The following is a 20814-nucleotide window of genomic DNA, read 5'->3' as shown; positions in this document are numbered from 1 at the left end:
CTGATATAGTTTTTTCTCTTTCCAGATCCAGACCTTTCCCTCTCAAGAAGCCTCTCCCATTGGGAAATGAGGAGGGTGAGTCACTAATTCTTTAACATTTTTCTTCTCATCATAAGGAGGAGTGAGTATCTATGGAGACCAGAAACTACTAATTCTGATTGATGGTAGGAATACTGCAATAAGAAATCTCCCAGTGCAGGAATCCCATTGCTGTGGCCATTCTGTGAGGAAGCATTCAATTGGGAGGAAGTGTCCAGCACAACCATGTGCTGATTGTGGCTAGAGGATAAGAACGGCCATGCTGGGTCAGACCAATGGTCCGTCTAGCCCAGTGTCCGGTCTTCCAACAGCGGCCAGTGCCAGATGGGTCAGAGGGAATGAAAAAAGAACAGGGCAGTTATTGAGTGATCTATCCTCTGTCATTCAGTCCCAGCATCTGGCAGTCAGAGGCCTATGATTTTGTAGAACATGATCATCGTAAAAATTAATCCTGGAATAGATCTAACTGTACTGGATCATCTAGTCAAGTAAGTCCCATTGTCGGTGCAGGATAGGATGTGAAGGAGAGTTTTTAAAATGTTAAAAGGATCTGGCTGGAAATCCTAGTACATATAATAAATCCACCTCTTTACCCATTGTTACTATTGAGTGCAGCAGTCTCGGTGTCTCGGTTTGTGCTAATAGCACGAGACCCAGCACTTGTGTGCTTTCACACCGCCTTACACAAATACATCTAGTAGCTATATTGGAGGGTCTTGTGGTTTCTCAGCGGCTCACACAGGCTGGATACTCTTCCATATATATTTAGGACCCTTTGGGGCAATTCTTTACCTCTGGTATCATGCTCCTTCACTTCAGCCCTGAATAATGAGCCTCTATAAGGATACGTCGCTTGAGGTTGAAATTTAACTGAACCATTTTATCTTGACATGAAAACTTTTGAATTGGTTTCTTTGGTTAATTAAATCTTGTTACAAGGAGGGTGCACTTGGATCATCTTCACATTGAGTCTCTTATAACTAACGTTTTCTGTATGACTGAGGGGCTTTGGGTTCGGGAGGATGCATAGACAACTATTTTGACTTGATCCTTGGTTTTCTCTTCTATTTCTCCATAACCAGAATTTTACCTCCAAAGCTCTTATCTTTTTCTTTTGACTTCCTCCAGGCGAAAGAGATTGCAGAGATCCAACATTCAGAGACTGCAATGAACAAGATGCCCCGGCAGCGGGGCCGTTGGTCCCAGCCAACCAGCAACATAGAGATGACAGTTAAATCCATGCTGGACTTGCGCCAGCTGGAGTCTTTCTCAGTCTCTCGATCCCCCAGTCGAGACTCGCTGTCCCAGACCAGCAATGGGGATGACAGAGAAGAGCATGCTGATCTCTCTCTGCATGTCAGCAAGGTAACAGTGGCTGTGGATTCAACGTATAGGCAATGGGAAACCCAAGATTTTCCACAGGAGCCTTCCTAGAGCTCTTTGACCGCTGCTGGCCAATGGGAATTGAGCCTGACATAGTAAATGCCTGCTTGATTTCCTGCACTTTATTTCCCTTGAATCTATTACAGGTAGCCAGGTGACCTCTGTCTAGAACAGGGGTGGGCACACTTTTTGGCTTTAGGACCACATTGGGATTCTGAAACTGTATGGAGGGCCGGGTAGGGAAGGCTGTGCCTCCCCAAACAGCCTGGCCCCCAACCCCTATCCACCCCGCCCCCCCCCACTTCCCACCCCCGACTGCCTCCCTCAGAACCGCTGACCAATCCAACCCGCCCTGCTCCTTGTCCCCTGACCGCCCCCTCCCAGGACCCCACCCCCATCTGACCCCTCCCCCCCCCCCCCGCTCCCTGTCCCCTGACTTACCCACCCCCTGTTCACATCCCTGCCCCCTTGCAATCCCCCACCCCCCGGGACTCCCACGCCTATCCAACCCCCCCCATTCCTTCCCTGACCCCCCCCCTTCCCAGAACCTCTGCCCCACTCAACCGCTCCCTGTCCCCTGACTGCTCCCCTGCCCCTTATCCAACCCCCCTGCTCCCCGCCCCCTTACCTCAGAGCAACAGGACTGGCAGCTGCACTGCCCGGCAGGAGCTCACAACCCCGCCGCCCAGAGTGCAGGTGGCACAGCGAGCTGAGGCTGTGGGGAGGGGCTGGGGGCTAGCCTCCCCAGCTGGGAGCTAAAGGGCCAGGCAGGAGGGTCCCGCAGGCCGGATGTGGCCCGCAGGCCGTAGTTTGCTCACCTTTGGTCTAGAACACTCCCCTTCATTGAGCCATGGTTCCTCAGTTCCAGGAATGGCTGACCTGCATGTCATCTGAGGCCCACAGAGTTCTAGGGCAGCCTGTGATTGAGTTTATCTTTAACATAGTGCGGTGGCCTGTGAAGACTATAGGTCCTAGTCAGCAATGAATTACCTTGCTCCAGAGACTACTTAGATCAAGATGGATCATTCTGTGCTGGTACCTAACTTCAGTGGAGTTACTCTTGCTGTTGATATAAGTGGATACACCAAGCTGGGGGGAGAGGTAGATATGTTGGAGGGTAGGGATAGGGTCCAGAGTGACCTAGACAAATTGGAGGATTGGGCCAACAGAAATCTGATGAGGTTCAACAAGGACAAGTGCAGAGTCCTGCATTTACGATGGAAGAATCCCCTGCACTGCAACAGGCTGGGGACCGACTGACTAAGTGGCAGTTCTGCAGAAAAGGACCTGGGATTATAGTGGACGAGAAGCTGGATATGAGTCAGCAGTGTGCCCTTGTTGCCAAGAAGGCTAATGGCATATTGGGCTGCATTAGTAGGAGGATTGCCAGCAGATTGAGGGAAGTGATTATTCCCCTCTATTCGGCACTGATGAGGCCACATCTGGAGTAGTGCATCCAGTTTTGGGCCCCCCACTACTATCCATAGAAGGATATGGACAAATTGGAGAAAGCCCAGCAGAGGGCAATGAAAATGATTAGGGGGCTTGGGAACATGATTTATGAGGAGAGGCTGAGGGAACTGTGTTTATTTAGTCTGCAGAAAAGAAGACTGAGGGGGCATTTGATAGTAGCCTTCAATTACCTGAAAGGGGGTTCCAAAGAGGATGGATCTAGACTGTTCTCAGTGGTAGCAGAGGACAGAACAAGGTCTCAAGTTGCAGTGGGGGAGGTCTAGGTTGGATATCAGGAAAAACTATTTCACTAGGAAGGTGGTGAAGCACTGGAATGGGTTACCTAGGGAGGTGGTGGAATCTCCATCCTTAGAGGTTTTTAAGGCCTGGCTTGACAAAGCCCTGGCTGGGATGATTTAGTTGGGGACTGGTCCTTCTTTGAGCAGGGGATTGGACTAGATGACCTCCTGAGGTCTCTTCCAACTCTAATCTTCTATGATTCTAAGTGAGAGGAGAATCCAGGTCAATGTGTGTAATAGCTGGTTGACCTTGTCAGATGGGGCATGTATGTTTGTGTGTAGGAGGGGAGATGGGACAGGGCCATGGAAAAAGTGCTGTTTTCTAATTGCACCCTTTGCTGTAGTGAGCACTGTATAACTCCCAAGATGCCCTGCGGACGTCAAGGAAATACACTAGTAACCTCTACTATTTCTATATTTCTGCACCAGGTTGGAGACTCCATAGCTCCTCAGGACAGCCGGCCTTGTGTCCGACCCCAAATGATTCAGCTTGTGTCTTGTGAAGAGGGGGTTTTCACTCAGGAACTGGAGCCCTTTGAGAGCGAGGAATGTGTAATCTACCCTGAACAAGATGAGATCCATCCCACCGACAGTAGCAGGTTAAAAAAACCAAACAATCTCTTTTGTATATAGCTAAGCCACTGCTGCATTATTTTCCTTGTCTGCAGCTGTGGTAACTTGGGTGAGGTGATTTATTGTCAGCTCGATGCTGACATGTTTAGTTAAGGACTTTACTAATGCACTCCTGATTCTAAAGGGAGCTGAACCTAGGGTTCAGTAAAAGTGTCTCTGCTTGCAAGCAAGTCATGCATGTCAGCAAACTCCTCCAATTTCTCCTTAAAATAGACAAGTTGGAAGAACCTCTCTTTTTCTTCCTCCCTTGTGTGGGTTGAATTTAAGTAATGGAAAATCTTATGCTGGAAACCCTCCTAATGGTGGAGGTGTATTTGGCTGTGGAATGGCCACCCTACGGATGTGGTGGAAACCCTATTGTTTGGGACATTTTAAAACCAGGATGGACAAAACTAATGAACATGCATGCGATGACTGCATAGTGGCAGGAAGCTGGACTACCTCAGCTAAATGGAATCAGAGAGACTGAGAAGACCTTTTGTCTTCCATTTTGTCTTCTTCCTTTCTGTTTTAGACCGTTCCACTTTACACCTTGTATCCCCTCACTCCCCCATTTCATTTTCTGAATAACACTCCCTCTCCTTCCACTTAGAGCTGTTTAATTCCCCTACTCCTGTTCCACTACAGAGTAACGGTTGTGAGTTTTTGGTGAGCTCTCAAAGAATAGTGCAAGCCAACTTTATGTAGCTGAAACTTTTAATCCCCCTCCCCCCCCCGCCTGCCCGCACCCCAGTTTCTCTTTATTTATGTTTTTAATTTTATAGTAATAATATTTAGACAGAGCAGGCCCATGTGCAGTTCCAGCATGTTAGAAAGGGGGGGCCTGTGGTGGTGTTGGATACAGATTGGACATGTTACAAAGCACACACCGTTTGCAAGCTGTCAGGGCTAATCTCCGTACAGTTATTTTACAGTAAATATCTGTCATGGTGACTTTCATGTTCCAAGTCAGATCTTAGCGCCTGGGCTGAATCCAAAGTATTCCATGAAATGGATCACTGTAATCTTCACAAATAAGGCGAAAGGATACCATTGGCCTTGCTCGTTGATGTGGAGCTGGGACAAGAGCAAGGATTCGAATCTTCTAATGCTGACTTCCATGCAGTATTCACTGATGAAAATCAGTCTTGCTGTCCTCAGAATCTGCTTTATTTCACAACACTAAGACCCTCAGAGAAACAGGACATAAGAGTGTGGAAAGACAGACCCTGGCTTAGGCCTCAAATTCTGGAAAAATTGAGTTTACAAAATCGGTGACTAGGAATGTTATGGAAAATACCCCTTCTTTTTTTTCAAATGGACTAGCGCATTCATTTTCTTGCAGCATTGGAAACCCAACCACAGCAGCTCTGTTAGTGCCTGAAAATCAAAATGTGAAACTGAGTATAACCAGAAAGTAAAACAGACCAGTTTGATTTTCCTGTCCAAGCCTAATGAAATGCAAAAATAAACTGTATATATGGTAAAAGAAATAAACTTAATTTTTAAATGACTTTTTTTTCCTTAATAATCAAAGGTGTTACTAACACAGGTGAGGACTCTAAAAATTATAATATTTAACTGGATTATTATAATTAAATTATTATAATAAAAATTATAATCTTTAACTCTTCTAGTTTGTACTCTTCCTGTCTCTCTTGTAGTGAGTTCCAGGTAAAAGCGCTGCCCCCCGGGAAGCTAGTTAGAGGTTACCACAGCAACGGATGCCCTGATAAGCACAGTCCTGACAGTGCTTGCTCTGTAGATTACAGTAGCAGTCGCCTCTCCAGCCCAGATCATCCAAATGAAGGTGAGATGTCAATACATGATTTGAGCCCATTTTCACACCACATGGAACGCTGCCGAAACTTACTGGGATCGTTCACTGCCGGGCTTGGTGGCAAACTGGACTCAAAGACGTGATGTGATCTTTGGGGAGCTAGGATGATGCTACTTTCCTATTAAAGTAAAGCTCACCCTGGTATTACCATAAAAAGATTCAGGTACTTCTGATTATGCACTTCCCTGAATACATTTGAGAAGGGTTAGGGGGTGAAGTGGATTGCTGCCTGCTCCCTTAACTACCTGCACAGTCAGACCACTCTGTGCTGTTGTCCTTGTGGGCTGTGCTGCCTGTGTAATACTGTACATCTGGGAATTGCATCCTAATGGCAGTAATGCTGATTTGCGTGTGCTCTGACCTTAGTCCTTAATGTGCCACCTTCATGAGTAACTGCTTCTTAGAATGATGTTCAGTTGTGGCCGGGATGCAGACATTATTGTGACTGTACATTATTTGCCACATCCTTCCAGATTCTGAGAGCACAGAGCCCCTCAGTGTGGATGGCGTCTCAGACCTGGAGGAACAGGTGGATGGGGAGGACGAGGAGGATGCAGGCACTAGCATGCTGGAGGGAGAGGTCCCCAAAACTCCAGATCAGGAGAGGTTCCTCAAGCAGCATTTCGAGACTCTGGTCAATGGTGGTGAAAAAGGTACACCTTCAAACCAAGTGGAAGAACTTTCTCCCTGATGAGATTTTGATAGCTCCAGACCCATCTGCTTTATAAAACCAAGTAGACCCCAAAGGTTCTGTCTTGCTGTGGCTCACACTTTACAACTGCTGAACTTTGCCTGTGTGTGGTGGGAAGGTGGTAGAGGTAAAGCAAAGTAGAAAGGCCTAAAGAAAAGGGTGTCTGAATGTGTGTAAGGAAATGTGGCTATAGAAAGGAATCCTTGTTTCTTGGATTACTGCAGTGTTTCTCAGCCTGGGGTTTGTGACCTCCAGGTGGGTTGTGGGATGGGTTTAAGGGGGTCCTGGGCTCGGGCTTTCAGCCCCAGCCCCAGGCCGCAGAGCTGGGGCTCGGCAGTTTCAGTCCCCTATCTTTTCAAGTCTTAGTAGGGGTGGGGAGTCACGAATTTTTTTTTAAGTCCAAAGGGGGTCACCAGCACACAAAGGTTGAGAAACACTGGGTTTGTGAAACTGTTCTTGTTGACCTGGTGAAGCACTGTCCCTGGGATCTGGAGTCCCATTCTCTTGTCCCATCTCTAGCTTTGCCGTGTAAATGAATTAAGTGGTAAGTGTGTCCATCTGTATAATAAGATGGGGTGGCCTCTAGTGGTGCATATTTGCATAGCAAACATCACAAAAGACTGATGAGAAGCAGGGCAGAGGGTGAGAATGAGGACATCAAATTGGAAAAAGAGATATTTAGTTTGTATCAGTCATTTCAGGGATCAGAGTGGCTTGCTAGTCATGATAATGATTGTAGCTAGCATCGTCCCTGCATGCGGTCTATTTTTCTCCCACAAGCCTAGATACAGGATAAGAAGAATCTATGGGGAAAGGAAGAGCAATGTCCTTAGGAAACCCTTCTTTCTTTTAGTATAGTTTGAGGCTGGGGAATTGTGATGTTCTGAGTAGAATAGAAAAGGGCAGCAGGAGATAAAATTAATTCTCTGTGTTGTCTTATTGCCTCAAGCAGTTCTTACATCTCCTCTGAAATGGAGTAGCGCCTTCTAGAATTCATCTGAAAAAACTTCATTTGTCCTAATGTTTGCATCTTGTTGTATAATTTACACATTTCCTCCTGAATCCATAGGTGGATCATGTAGGACCCTGGAGAGAACTGAAAATATCAGCATTTCTTCTCGCTTTCTCTCCCAGTCCCCAGCCCTCAGGTACAACTCTGCTTTTTTTAGTAATGAGAATAGAGTTCTTCCTGGGCACTGGTCTAAAACATGCCAGCAGCCTTCTGGGTTTGACATACCTTGTCACAGTGGTCTCTTTGGATGGGGACCTGGCAGGTGGCTGCAAACTGTCACCGATCAGATTGTCCATTCTGTATCATCCTAGCTACTCTACATCGGCCTAAAGCAATGCTGCTGCTTATCTAATTTGCTTTTCAACATTTATGTTCGGTTTCATTTTCTGCATTTCATTCAGCTTGGACAATGAAAATGTGCTAGTCAGTTTTGTTTTTGTTTATAGTCAGTTCCTAATCAGCTTCATTTCTGGTTTCCATTCAGTGTCTAGGTTATAAACACTGCAGGGGAATTTATTTCCTCTAAAATTAACTGTTTCCATTGAAATTAAAATGAAACAAAAATAATGTAAACACGTCTACTGATTGGCTTTATAAAAGCTTTAATATACACAACATCACAATATACAGGAGGTCAGACTAGACGATCATAATGGTCCCTTCTGACCTTAAAGTCTATGATTCTATCTAAACTTTGGGTTCAAATTGACTCGACAGCATCATTTAAAACGGAGCTAGGTTCACCTTTAGCATTCACAGCTTGTGTCCACATTAAGGGTTTTGGAGAAACCTCCTGCCATTGCTTAAGTGGCAGTGCAGGTTCCACCTCAGAGGTAGCGTAGACTGACTGTTAGTGTTCTTGTCACTGTGTACCTCTGCTCATGGCAGGGTTACTCACCATCTACTGGCATTGTGCCACCATGGTTGATGCTAGCACTTCTACTGTTACTAGTTTTAGGAGCGCTACAGTGGTGCCACAGCAAAACTGAGAGATTTCCAGAAAAGTCCAGTTTAAAGCAGCTGTAGGGTAATCTGCATACGCTCATGAATATGTGATGGAGTTTTTATCTGCCCAACTGCCAATCCAGTCAGGTGGAGCAGAGCCTGTTGGGGTTAGGGACAACCCTACTTTCCCCTGCCTTGGAGGAAAAATGAAAATGATGGTACTTCTAGTGCCTTTCACCTAAGGAGAGCAAAAGGTTTTCCAAACATGCAGCCCATAAGATCCTGACCAGCTTTGATGTGTGTTATACCAGGACTGACCAATCACCAAATGTGCTGGGGGTTCCTCTGGGAAACACTCTCGTGGAAGGAGAGAGGGTTTTTGGTGTTGGCAAACTGAGCTGGGAGGGACCAGTCCTGACCTGACCCAACCCGACCCATTTCTCCCCTGATAGAATCTCTCCTTCTCTCCTGGCTTGCCTTCCTGCCAAGTCCCTCCATGAAACACTTGACCCAGGGCTATGGGTGGTACTTAATGCTCATCGTATCACCCAGGATAGGATACTTTGAGACCAGTACTGCCTTGGGGGAAAAATAGACCAGTGTGGCGACAGTACAGGTTAGTTTGACATTTCACTCTCCATTTACCGAGATCTTTGCCCCTGAGAAGCTGGCTTAATAAGTTTGTACTTCTTTACCCAACGCCATCTATTTATTTGTTGATTTGTGATTCATTTGTTGCCACCTTGAGAGTCTTAACTCTGCCTTATCTCTGTAGGCGTTTGTCACGCTCCTCATCAAATCTGATCCTGGATCAAAAGCCCATTGAGGCTTCAGCCCAATCAAAGAAGGTTTCTGTCGACCTGCTGAAAAATGGGAACAGCCATCATAATGCTGCCTTGGAGAATGCCAGCCTTCTGGATGGTGTAAATTCTTACCGGTCCATTTACACCCAAAGAAAACGGAAGTCAGCAGTGGAGACTAATAGGCTTGCTGTGGGACTTGGAAGAGTTATCGCACCCTATCCAGAGGGTACTGGGAATGCGGGGATGAGGAAGTCCCAGTCAGTTCATGACCTCATTCACGATGGTAAGGAAGTGGATGGGACTGCAGTGTAACTCCAAGAGTAAATGGGGGTGGGGGGACTAAGTTTTAGTAGAGATGTAAATTAATCATAGTTCTTGTGGTAGGTGAGCTACAGGCTCTGGTCTGTCAAGGAAAATATTCTTAATTACTCAGCAGACTAGTCTGCGGCTTCCACCAACTGTTGGCTCTGGCCAGGATCATTGGCTTAGCTGGCCTTCCAAATGAGTGGGAGGAATAGAGGGGTTGGTGGGGGTAGTGTTCAACTTTCGTTCTGACTCTGAAATACTGAAAGCAAAAAAACCCTGACCAAACAAAAAAAGTCAATGTTTGTCATCGTTGGTGCACTCTGTCAAGGGGAGGGAAGTGCCCTGTGGCAGTGAACTGGAAATGCCGAACTAATGACTTTGTGGGTTGGCCAAGCTGCCGTAGCAAAGGCTGAACATCCTGAAATTTCTATAATCTGTGTCCATTGTGAAGTGAGTCAGCATTCTTGGCCAAGCCCTCAGTCCTCAGCGTACAGCCGCCATCCTCATAACTAGCACTGTCTAACAGCCTCAACAGGGAGGCCAAGAATGGACTGAGCCGTGAACAAAGAACTCCTCTCTGCTCAGAGCTGGTTGCAGTAGGTCAGGATTGGTCAGGAGGAGGTCAGAATTAAGGCACATTGGCTGGGCAACAAGGTGGCCCTTTCACCAACACTAAATTCACTATTTTTTGTTAAAACCACACTACTCTATGTAAATGAGTAGGCTGAGGAGAGATGAGAATTGAGGACTTTAACCTGCTTCCTCTGATTTCCTCTCTCACTTAAAAATCCTAGTTTCTAAGGTCTTCTAGCCTCAGGCCTTATGGGAAGGTCATCTTCTTAAGATAAGCAACAGTGCCTCTGGGGAGTGAAGGAGGGGGAGGAGCTCATCTTTGAGATCCGGCTACATTAATACTGTTGCAGTTGTTCTAAATACCTCTGTTCCAGAAGCTGAGCTGGAGTTAATAGGTTGGTACAGTTGTGGTTCTTTCTGATTGCACAGTTCACTGCAGCCTTTATCTAGTTTTGTACGTTTGTCTGTTTAATTTTTGCAGATAAGAGTCCAGGAGTGATATCCTCTATCAGGCAACGTCCTCAGACACTAGTAGTGGTTGAGAAGGATCCAAAACCTAATCATTGCAGGCCATTGTCTGCAAGCCTGCTGAAGATGGATGGGTCCAGCTCCCTGCTGGTCAAAGACAGTAAGGTTGTAAAATCAAAGTCCTACATGAATCCCACAACCAGCTTCATGGCCAAGGTGTCACGCAGCATCTCTGTAGGGGAAAATCTATGCCTTGGTGACTCTGTTGAAACACTGACTGAGCAGAGGACCAGCCCACAGGGGCCTGAGAAGATACAGATAACTCCCACAGCAGAGACTGAGAAGAACAAGCCACCTACAAAAGAAAATGTCCCAGGGAAGCCAGCCCTTCAGCAAGTTGTAAGCTGCTCATCACCCAAGTCCTTTCACAGCAAGTTGGCATCATCAAACCGCGCCCACTTGATTCTTGACATCCCCAAACCATTGCCTGACAGACCCATCTTGGCTTCTTTCTCACCCACCACCAAATCCAAAACCCCACTTGAACCAGAGTCTCCTCAGTCACCTGCTGGGGTCTGTAAAAAGAAATCTTCTCTTCTTGAGGGACGGGCCTTCAAGAGGGAGAGCCAAACTGCTGTATCTGTTGGACCTGCTAAAGAGAGCCCAGTGGAGAATCCAGCACTGAGGATAGATCGCCAGGATGAGCCAGGGATCACTAATCCAAAACTGAAAGAGTTTTCAGAAGGCTTGCACCCAAGGTCTCCTGAAAGCACACTGCCCAGACACAGAGAGAGGTTCTCCAGCATTAGCTGTGTGCTAGACAACCCACTTGGACTTTGCCCACTAGACCCCATCAGGCCAAGGTCTCCCACAACAGTGGCTGCCTCGGCACAGAACTCAGGTGTGCACGGATACCCATCTCTAACCTTCTTCCCCCTTCTGTCTCCTGTCTTTGTGAACCGCTTCACGATTCCATCACATTTCTTTACGTCCAGCTTCTGGCCTGTCTCGTCTTGTCTGCACCTGTCTCGTTCCATAAGTCACCCCCTCAATGGTGAGACATTTCAGTCTAACATCTTTTACTGTGGCTTGAATTTCTGTTTCCTCTCTGTCTTGTGTCTTACGTCATGTTTAGTCAGATAGCAGCCGAATGTTCTGCAGATCTGGTAGCATCCAAGTTTCCCTAAAGGGAATGGCAGGTGGAATGTAATACACACATATAGACACCGTGGGGATTCTCAGCTTGCTGGCTTTTGGGTTGAAGAAAAAGGTGTGGGGTTAATAAACTATAACTTCTGAATTATTTATAAATGGGAGGGAGTAAGCTGGAGGGTTACTCCTCAGCCCAAGAAAGAACTAATGCCATGCCCCAGTCTGTTTCCGGCCTTCCCCTCAGGGCACAATCGGTTGGTTCAATAGAAGACTCCTGGGTAACATCAAAACAAAGCAATTTCCGTTCTCCACAGTGGCTGCAGTCCCCAGTGACTTTTCCCTTGCCTCTCTGTTGTTCTCCAGAAAGAAGGGATACTCTTCCCTTGAATCCATTGCTATGTCATGTGACAGGTGGGGTAGTCCGTAACCCTTTCCTGGCTGTTTTAACTTGTCATCAGGGACAGTGTACAGGGCAGTGGACTGTTTGACAGCTCAGACAAACTCTTAACCCATCTTCTTTCCCAATATTGTTAACCAAGCTGTGTAGGGAAATAAGTCACCTTTTATTATCTTCTGCTTGTCAGGGTCCTTCAGTAATGCTATCTTCCTCTCTACAGCGGTGAACTGTGAGGTTACAAACAATGGGTTATGACCCGTCTGATGGAAGCAGTGGATTGTAAAAGGAAAGCTTCATTTCTTATACACACAAAGCCTGGCAATCAAAACAATAAAAAATAAAATAAAATGTAGAAAAAGTGTATCCATTGAAAGCTTGTGAAGAGAGGTTTTTATCTAGATGTGGAGGGTTTTTTTGTATTTTAGTAGTGCCTAGATGCCCTGATCTAGATTGAAGCCCCGTGTTGTATTAGGCATGCTACACACATCTACAGCAAGACACATGGTCCTAGGCCTGAAGAGCGTATAGTTTAATACTATACAGTAGTTAAGTTTCAGAACAATGAGTATATCTGGGCTTTTCAAGAGCTAGCACCTACTTGGAGCTATGGAATCTGATTCTACAACCGTAATGTCACAGACCAGCTGTTTGCACTGGTGTGTTTGTTTTTCTTCTAGATTTGAGAGTCAGAGCAAAGACCCCACATTACTTTTGGGGTCAGTTCACAGGAAGTTTCAGCCCAAGATCTGTAAGGGAGACACAGATCTGAAGCTAGAAATCCTCCACCATCACCACCACCATCACCACCACCAAAAAAAAAGCAAATGGGAAATGTTAAAAGGCTCATACAGCCATATTTTTTTATTTATACGTAATATATAGCAAGCGCTTTGTAAAAGGACGTTAATACAGCAGCTTAGTTTGATCTACTGGGTAGGGAATTAGAATGAGGGTTAGAGTCCTGAAGTTTTTATCATTGTTCTGCTACTGACCACTCTGTAACATTAGGGAAATGACTTGACTTTTCTGTCCCTCAGTTTCCCTTCTATAAATAGAATCTATAAAATATGGAGATAAAGATATTTACTTTTGCACAGTCCTGTGAGATATAGATATAGGAAAGTGTTGTAGAAGTACTAAATATTGTTGTCATTACCGTGTTAACTGACCTATGTCTGTTTCTGAAGGGGTACTGTCTCCACCTCTGAGAGCCTATAGCTGAAAATGCCCATTCATTTTTACTACATTTACAGCCTCTCTTTGTGCTGGTGGTTCACAGAGCAGGAGGACAACATAAGTTGAAGATCATGGGAGAAGTCCAGAAATGGTGCTGAACAGAAAGGGTTTAGCTTTGTTTCTAATTTAGTAAGGATGATTGACAAGAAAATTGAAGCCACTGTGTTCAAACTATTGGTGATTCAGGAGGTGAAGAATGCATGGATCTGAGATGCTGTCTGGGAGCATCAGCATATGCCACTGGCTTATCTGTTCTTCATGTATTTTTTTTTTTATCTTGATGCTTGTGGCTAGGTTCCCCTTCAGCTTTTCAAAGGACGGCATCTCTAGTTTAGAAGTACAGAGTTACAATGTTCTTATGACCACTTTTTATTTTCTAGGTAACTAAAGGAGTCTGTCCAGTGCCTTTCAGAGCAGGAGATAATAGCTGCAATTATGCCTATGTGTCTGTCTATTTGTGTTGTTTAAAGACTGCCCACCTTCAGCTGTTTGACAGCTGGGTTAATAGGGGATATTAAGAGTATAGCTGAAGTTGTGCTTTTCTGGTATTTTTATAATTCTAATATAATGGTAAACGTCATGTATTGTTGAAAAGTACAGTTCCCATTCTCATGGGTGCTGTTTGACAGCTCTACCTTGGTCCCCAACTGCAATACATTTTGATGATTTAAAACAACCTTCATTGTAATTCATCTTCATAACACATCAGATGCTTGTCTCATTCTGAAGATGGTGTAAAGAGAAGTACATGGGGTTATAGAGGAGTTGGGGGCTGCTTAGTGGGACTTTAGGTTAGTAATGCCTTTTGCCTTTGGAGACCTTGACTTGGGTCACAAATGAAAGAGGCTTTGATGGCCTCAGCTTATCCACAGTTACAAAACCACACTGAGTGACAGAAATCAGGGCAGTTAGTCTCTGTTTTGCAGAGGCTGAGACTGGAAAAGTGGGAGTGTGGAATGTTAGAACTGAGGACCATCTCTGGAAAGGTATGTGAGGGACACTTGCACAGTGCTTGCCTACACAATGCATGGCTCAAGCCTGTCTGGTTTAGCCTCTCGTTTAAAAGTTGAATGAAACACACACGCGACCTTTAAAATAAGTATTAGCCATTGTGTTGGGGAAGTGGTTATTCTACAGATGGATTTCCTAACAAATGTGCAGGGGCTGTGGTGGTCTAGGAGACTGGGATATGTTCATGGCTTAGTTCTTTTGTTTATTCTCCCTCTTCAGAACGTCGCATCAGCATTGAGCAGTGTGAACATGTTGTATCTGAGCTCCAGGACAGCATGCGCAAGGCCGTTCACCTTTACCGCATGGTGAGTGACTTCAAACACTGGTCTGCCAATCAGTCAGCTTGTCTCTAGACCTCAAGAGTTAAGTACACACACACGCTTGATGGATTGAGGCATTCTTCTGATCGTGTTCTAGTGACAGAGGCAGCATCTGAGTTTGGGGCTGGGAGTCAGGAACTCCTGGAGTCTAATTCTGGCTTATTCAATGGCTTGCCATATTGCCTTGGGCAAATCATTTAATCTTTGTACCTGATTATCTTCTCGGTAAACTAAGGGTAAACAGTAACTCCCTCGCAGGGGTATGGAAAGGATCAGTTAATATTTATACAGGGCTTCAAATATAAAGCACGATTGAAATATTAAGTTTTATTATCCTCTGATTTTTCTCTTAAATCCTTTAATGCCCAGGGAAAGGATTAGCAAATATGATATGCAGTAGGAGCTGGGCTCTTTATGTGAGCACACATGCACCCTCCATTACCACTTTAAGGCAGACTCTATACTTAGAGCAGTGTATTGTACCCTTTGCTTAGACACATTTATGGCTCTCAATGGCCCTAAAGGGTTGAGAACACCTTCTTTTTGTCTTGTTTAAATTCTAACTGCATTTTTTTAATTCTCAGGTATCCATGGACATGGAGTCTTCTACTGACAAAGATAAGATTGCTGGCCTCCTAACGGAAACGTTCTCCGTGATGAAGAAAGAACTGGACTCCCTGAAGGAAGGAGAAGAGCTCCAAAGGGCCAAGAAGGTGCTGGTGAAGCCACACGATGCCATTAGGTCGCTGAATGAGGGAAGTGGTGCTGCCCTGTCCAGTCCTAGGCGTTTTGGGGATGAGCAGACTCTGGCTTTGCTGGAACAGTACTCGGAGCTGTTACTACAAGCTGTGGAACGGCGCATGGACAAAAAACTCTGAAGGGGTGGCGGTCAGAAAAAACACTTTTTGAGTAAAACTGATAGCTCCATAGAAATAATCCCAGGAGGACCACCACAGTGGAAGCCTCAGACAAGTGCTGTCGCCATCCTGATCTATGGAGGGAGAGACCTTTTTAAACTGATCTTCTCAGCCCCATAGAACAGGTGTCTCCTAGTTTTTAGCAATGTGCTGGTCACAGTTTTAATAACTTTCCCCAATACTCTTCAGCTTCCAGTTTGTGAACACAGCCTGGAAAGAGGAGTGTAGAGAAGTTGTTTGGAAATCTGTCCATAGCTAGATGTTTGGCATCTCCCATAAGAACAAAAAATAAATTCAGTTTGCCCAAGAAGCTCTGAACTGCTGACTAACAAAAGGGGCCTGGATGAAGCCAATCACTCCCTCCCAGGGCTTCATCAGAATCCAAAGGCAGACTTTTAAACGTTCTATTTATTAATTTATTTTTCTGACGTTTGCGCTAACCTTTTCACGAGTATTTGGTGGCCATTTCCTTCCCTTTTCAAACAAACAATTTTTTTCTCCTTTGCCGTATCCCCGCGAGACGCAATCTCTGTATTATAGTAACCCCTAACAGCAGAGGCAGGCTGGAGTGTCTGTGCAATTACCAAATTGGTCTTCTCTGCTGCATCCTCTCTTGCTGATCTTCCTTTTCCCATCCCTGGCTTGTTTCCTACAGTAATCCTGCTGTTGTGATGACAACCCTGTTGGCTTTTCCTTTTGTTTCAAAGACGGTCTGGGATATAATTTACCTCCGCTCTCTTCTGAAGGGGGACGCTTGCTACCCCTTGGATCAAGTTGTGGGGATTATGTAACAAGAACATTGTGGCTTTTTAAATGAGCTTTGGCATTTTATCTGTGCTCAAATACTTGAGATTGGGTTTTCATCAAACATTAAAAAGAAAAAGGGTGAAATAATGTAGGAAAATTAAAAGACAGCTACAAAATTCCTTTTAGCCATGTTCTGAGAGTGGAATTGGATACTGATCTCTTGATTCTAATGAGACTGTGGTGAAGGGGGTGAGTTGGAGGTGAATGATTTTATTGGGAGAAGTTAAGTGGGAGGCAAGGCCTCCATCTCTTTGAGTGAAGCCCTCAATCAGAGTGATCACCCATGCAACTGCTGCTCCCTTCCAGTTTGATGCTTTCATTGTCCTGGTAGGAAAGACCGTCAATAGGTTTCACTGTCTCTACCTGGAAAACAGAATATTCTTAACCTTCCAGGGGAGCAGAGAATAATTTACATTTTCTAACGGACTACAGAAAATGATCTCCGGGGAGTGCTGAGCAGCCAGTATCGGATATTGTGGGATGTAACTATCCCCATCCTTTCCCTACCCCTTTATGCGTCTCTTGATGGAGAAATAGAAAACCTTGCCCCTGTGAGATTGTGTGCAATAGCCTTCTTGCCTTATCAGACTTCTCCAAGCTGGCAATAATGTATTTATTGTCATGGCTTACAAGTATCCAGTGTTGCTATTGGTCAGTATCAGTAAGCTAGTAAAATAGGATGTGGTGTAGGGGAATCCATGTCAAAGCAGGTGGCTACCCAGGGAGATTATTCCATTTTCTTGCTCTGCCTTCAGTCTTCCTCTTAAAAAAACATAGAGCAGAACAGTCCCAGGGTGTGAAACTCTAGTATCTAGCCTAGCCCTGGATATAAATGTTGGCTGGCATCAGCAAAGGTCCTTTAAAGCTGGCCAGCCTCCAAAGTTGTGTTCCGTGGTCATGAACTTGAAGTAGATTTTTCTGTAGTTGCTTCGGGGCAAGCTGGCCATCATTCTGGTCTTGTGGTTCTCTGGAATGGAGCTGGCTTTTCTTCGCTGCACTTGGGAACTGGGGACCTGCAGTGCAGCCTTTCCTCTACATGACTGGCTGGTCTGGGGCCAGGCTGGCCCATCTGTTCGTTGCACTCCGGGGCTGGGGGACCTGCAGTGCAGCCTTTCCTCTACATGACTGGCTGGTCTGGGGCCAGCTGGCCCATCTGTTTGCTGCACTCTGGGGCTGGGGGACCTGTGGTGCAGCCTTTTCTCTACATGACTGGCTGGTCTGGGGCCAGCTGGCCCATCTGTTTGCTGCACTCTGGGGCTGGGGGACCTGTGGTGCAGCCTTTTCTCTACATGACTGGCTGGTCTGGGGCCAGCTGGCCCATCTGTTTGTTGAACTCCAGGGCTGGGGACTTGCAGGGCAGCCATTTCTGAGCTTGCTGGCTAGCCATCAGTTCGTTGAGCTACAGAATTGGCGACTTCAGGTGTAGGAAGCCCTTTCAGAGCCTTTCAGCTGGTTCCTCCTGTCATCTGACTCTATCTGTCCAAACATTTCAAGTGTCCTCTCTGACCTTTAGTTCAATAGAGTTATACTGTACTTCAAGGTTTAAACCTCAGATTGCTGGGCTTCTAGTCCCCTCCCGCCATTGTGTTGTGCTGAAGGGTATGGTGAGCTGGGATTTTGTGGGAAGCATCTATTGCAAATGGAAAGGAGCTGTTTGCATAGGAATGAAGTGAAGATCTCTGGGAACTTCCTTAGATGGAGGGGGCAGGGATGCTCACGAATGGAATGTGAGATGGCAATCCTGTTGGTTCTCTGATGGGGATAGTCTGGGTCAGGCTGACTGTGTGGGTCAACCAGCTATTCTCCCTTCACTTTCAGACTGTGAAAACGTATGTGCCAGTCCACAGGAGGTTTCTTGCTGGTACTGGGGCACAGACACTCAGGTAAAATAGCAGTACCTTCAACCCAGGCATCTTCTGGTACCGGCAATAGTGGTTTGAGGGTTCTTTATATGCCTTCCCTTGTAGAATTGATTCCACTTTATTATTATTTGTATTTAAAGTATGAGGTGGTGACACCGGATTGGAAAGAATGCTGCAGAGCAGATGGTTGGAATGAATAGAATATGCCCCAAAGCCATTCCTGTTAGATACAGTAATCCAATCCATGGCGTACCTCGGACTGTCGTAGGTGAAAAGCAGCAGCTATCAGGATTCACAATAGTGTCAGATACAGCTCCCTCAGAGTAATTCACAGAGAGTGAGTTTTTTTTATTAAAAAAAAAAAGATGAATAGGATTTTTGTGTGTGCTGGCTGTGGACTTTGCCTGGGTCCTGGGTGTAGGTGGGAAAACCGCAAACGGGGCAAGTGTCTAGTTAGAATTGTGGTAGGGGCAGGCTCAAGCAAGTAGATCGGCGGGCGGGGACGGGGAATCTGTGGGGTGTTTAGCTTTAAAATAATTAGAAAGCAGAGTCAGGGCCTCCAGGAGAATAGTGTTAGGAATAGAAATAGGCTTGGCTTCAAGAACACAGGCTGGCCAATAAAGGCCTTGACGGGGTATGAAAGATGTAGTGCAGCAGAGGCAGGGCTTCAGGGAAGTAGAACCAGGACTGAGTTTAGAGGTGTGAATTAAAGAATAGGTGGGGTAGTTGTTTTGTTTAATGCCTTTTTATTGAGCCCCTTTTTCCCCACCTGCTCCCATGTAAACAGCTGTTTCTTAGAAGGTGTGGGAAGGTTAAGGTATGTAACCTCAACCATTTGCTTAAGATTTAGCATTAAGAGGAGTTGTGAAGCTAAAGACCTATAAATCAAAGTGATATCCCAAGTTTGGTGGTGAGAAGGGGTGAAGGGAGAAAGTGTTGCAGAGAGAAAACTTGATTCAGTTGATATATAGATATATATGGCAATTTCCTCATGATTTCCCATTGCTGGCAGTAGGAAGTGTGCTGAAAAATTCCAGTTTTGAGAACAAAGGGAGCATAAAGTCCTCAACAAGATAGTGCAGTTGGTAGCTGCAGGCCGCACTGCTTACATTTGACCTGCATGTACATCATAGGTCATTCCATAGTCTGGCAGGAGAAATCCTGAACAATGATTGGTGGCTGGCAAGTGAAGAAGATTGTGGGAGGAGGCAATTTTGGAGCCTGGACCCCTTATAGATTTGTGTGTGTGTGCGGATGTAACGTATTAAAGGAAATTATTGTTTAGCAAAAACTTTTAAAGAATTTGGGCCTACCACTCTGTCCTCTTTGCGTAAACGCCATCCCTCCTATCAGATGTTCCTGGTTGAAATGACAATAGTTTTTTCTTCTCATCTTGATGTAACTTGTGTTACTTTTCCTGAGGGAGCTCTTAGGACAATGCACAAAGACCTGTGAACAGGGTGGTGCCGTGGAAAGTACTTGAATCTGACAAGACAGCAAATCCTTTGTGTTTAGTTCCCTCTAAAGCCAACTCATGTTTTTGGCCGAACATTGAGACACACAGCTGGTGCTCTTACATGAGCCTGCATTTCTTTCACTTTCTCTCTCAGGTAGTCTCCTTTCTGAGGAATCTCCCAAGTAAAGGTTGGGGCAGGTCTTTTAGCACTCTCCTCACTCATCAAATCTCTGAGGAAGCAGTATATTTCTCCAAAGGAGTTGAAACAGTATGAACTTTCAATTTTAAAGTACATTTTAAAAATCAAAAACAGAAGAGGAGGTATTTAAACGCTGTTGGTATACTCCTGCATTTGTAAGTTTTTTCCCTTGGGGTGCAGTGTCCCGGAAATTAAATGATAAAAACCTCATTTAGAAGAAAAAAACAAAAACACAAGACTTCTTGCAGCCCTGGAGTGCTGTTGAGCAGATGTAGATAAGACTAGGATGTCCAGAATTCCGGATTGCTTGTTGTAAATAATGTACCGGATTGGACTGCATATTCGTGTGGGTAACCTGCTGTAAAGCATGGACAAAGATGCATGGGGCAGCAATTTTAGGAACAAGCCATGTCCACTCTGCATGTCTTAGTTATGCCATAGGCACCAGACAAAGAACTCTTTACCCGTGTTTTTCAACACTACCTTTTTTCCTCCACCGTTTTAAAAACACAAAAACAAAATCTTTATTTATGAATGTGTGTTTTTTTTATACTTTGGCTTTAGGTAAAAACAAATTAAATCTTTAAAATGTCTTTTTTTTTAATTATTTGGAAAAAAACTGTTTTATGTTTGTGGGATTTTTGCACTGTGAGGCACCCGTCTGGGGCCTGTTTTTAACTCTGTATTCATTTGTACTCTGTGTCTTAAACAGTTTCAATAAAAATGTGATAATTTGTTACAAACCCATCTTTAATAGAGTTTATGGGCAGAAGGGACCAGGACTATCATCTAGTCTGACCCCTTGTGAGAATGAGCGAGGGAGGTGTCTAACTCCACGCAAAACAGTCCGAGGAAGAGGTGCTGCTGCCTACCTTGCAGCCTAGTGGTTAGAGCACTCACCTGGGATTGGGGAGACCCCTGTTCAAATCCTTTCTCCTACTCTGCCTGAGGGGGGAATTGAGCCCGAGTCTCCCACATCCCAACCATGTTCTCTAACCACTGGGATAGAAGTTATCGGGGGTGACACCATGTCC

At 45.3% G+C, this 20814-nt stretch overlaps 1 protein-coding gene across 4 annotated transcripts in view; it reads left to right on the top strand.

Annotated features, from left to right (window-relative positions):
- MAPKBP1 (mitogen-activated protein kinase binding protein 1) overlaps positions 1-20513 on the top strand; it is a 122629-nt gene extending 102116 nt beyond the window's left edge. For 3 of the 4 annotated variants that reach the window (XM_073348682.1, XM_073348679.1, XM_078853332.1), the window contains 10 exons: positions 26-75; positions 1168-1404; positions 3603-3772; positions 5450-5595; positions 6099-6278; positions 7386-7464; positions 9049-9359; positions 10437-11324; positions 14439-14524; positions 15124-20513. In XM_073348682.1, coding sequence (XP_073204783.1) covers positions 26-75; positions 1168-1404; positions 3603-3772; positions 5450-5595; positions 6099-6278; positions 7386-7464; positions 9049-9359; positions 10437-11324; positions 14439-14524; positions 15124-15417 — 2441 coding nt within the window. In that variant the 3' untranslated portion in view covers positions 15418-20513. The remainder of the gene's footprint in view (positions 1-25; positions 76-1167; positions 1405-3602; positions 3773-5449; positions 5596-6098; positions 6279-7385; positions 7465-9048; positions 9360-10436; positions 11325-14438; positions 14525-15123) is intronic. The other variant, XM_073348681.1, reaches the window with a different exon arrangement.
- The last annotated feature ends 301 nt before the right edge of the window (positions 20514-20814 follow it).

This window comes from Lepidochelys kempii, chromosome 6, assembly GCF_965140285.1.
Source record: "Lepidochelys kempii isolate rLepKem1 chromosome 6, rLepKem1.hap1, whole genome shotgun sequence".
NCBI lineage: Eukaryota > Metazoa > Chordata > Testudines > Cheloniidae > Lepidochelys > Lepidochelys kempii.
The sequence above is the reverse complement of the archived record's forward strand: the minus strand, read 5'-3'. Positions and strand labels throughout refer to the sequence as shown.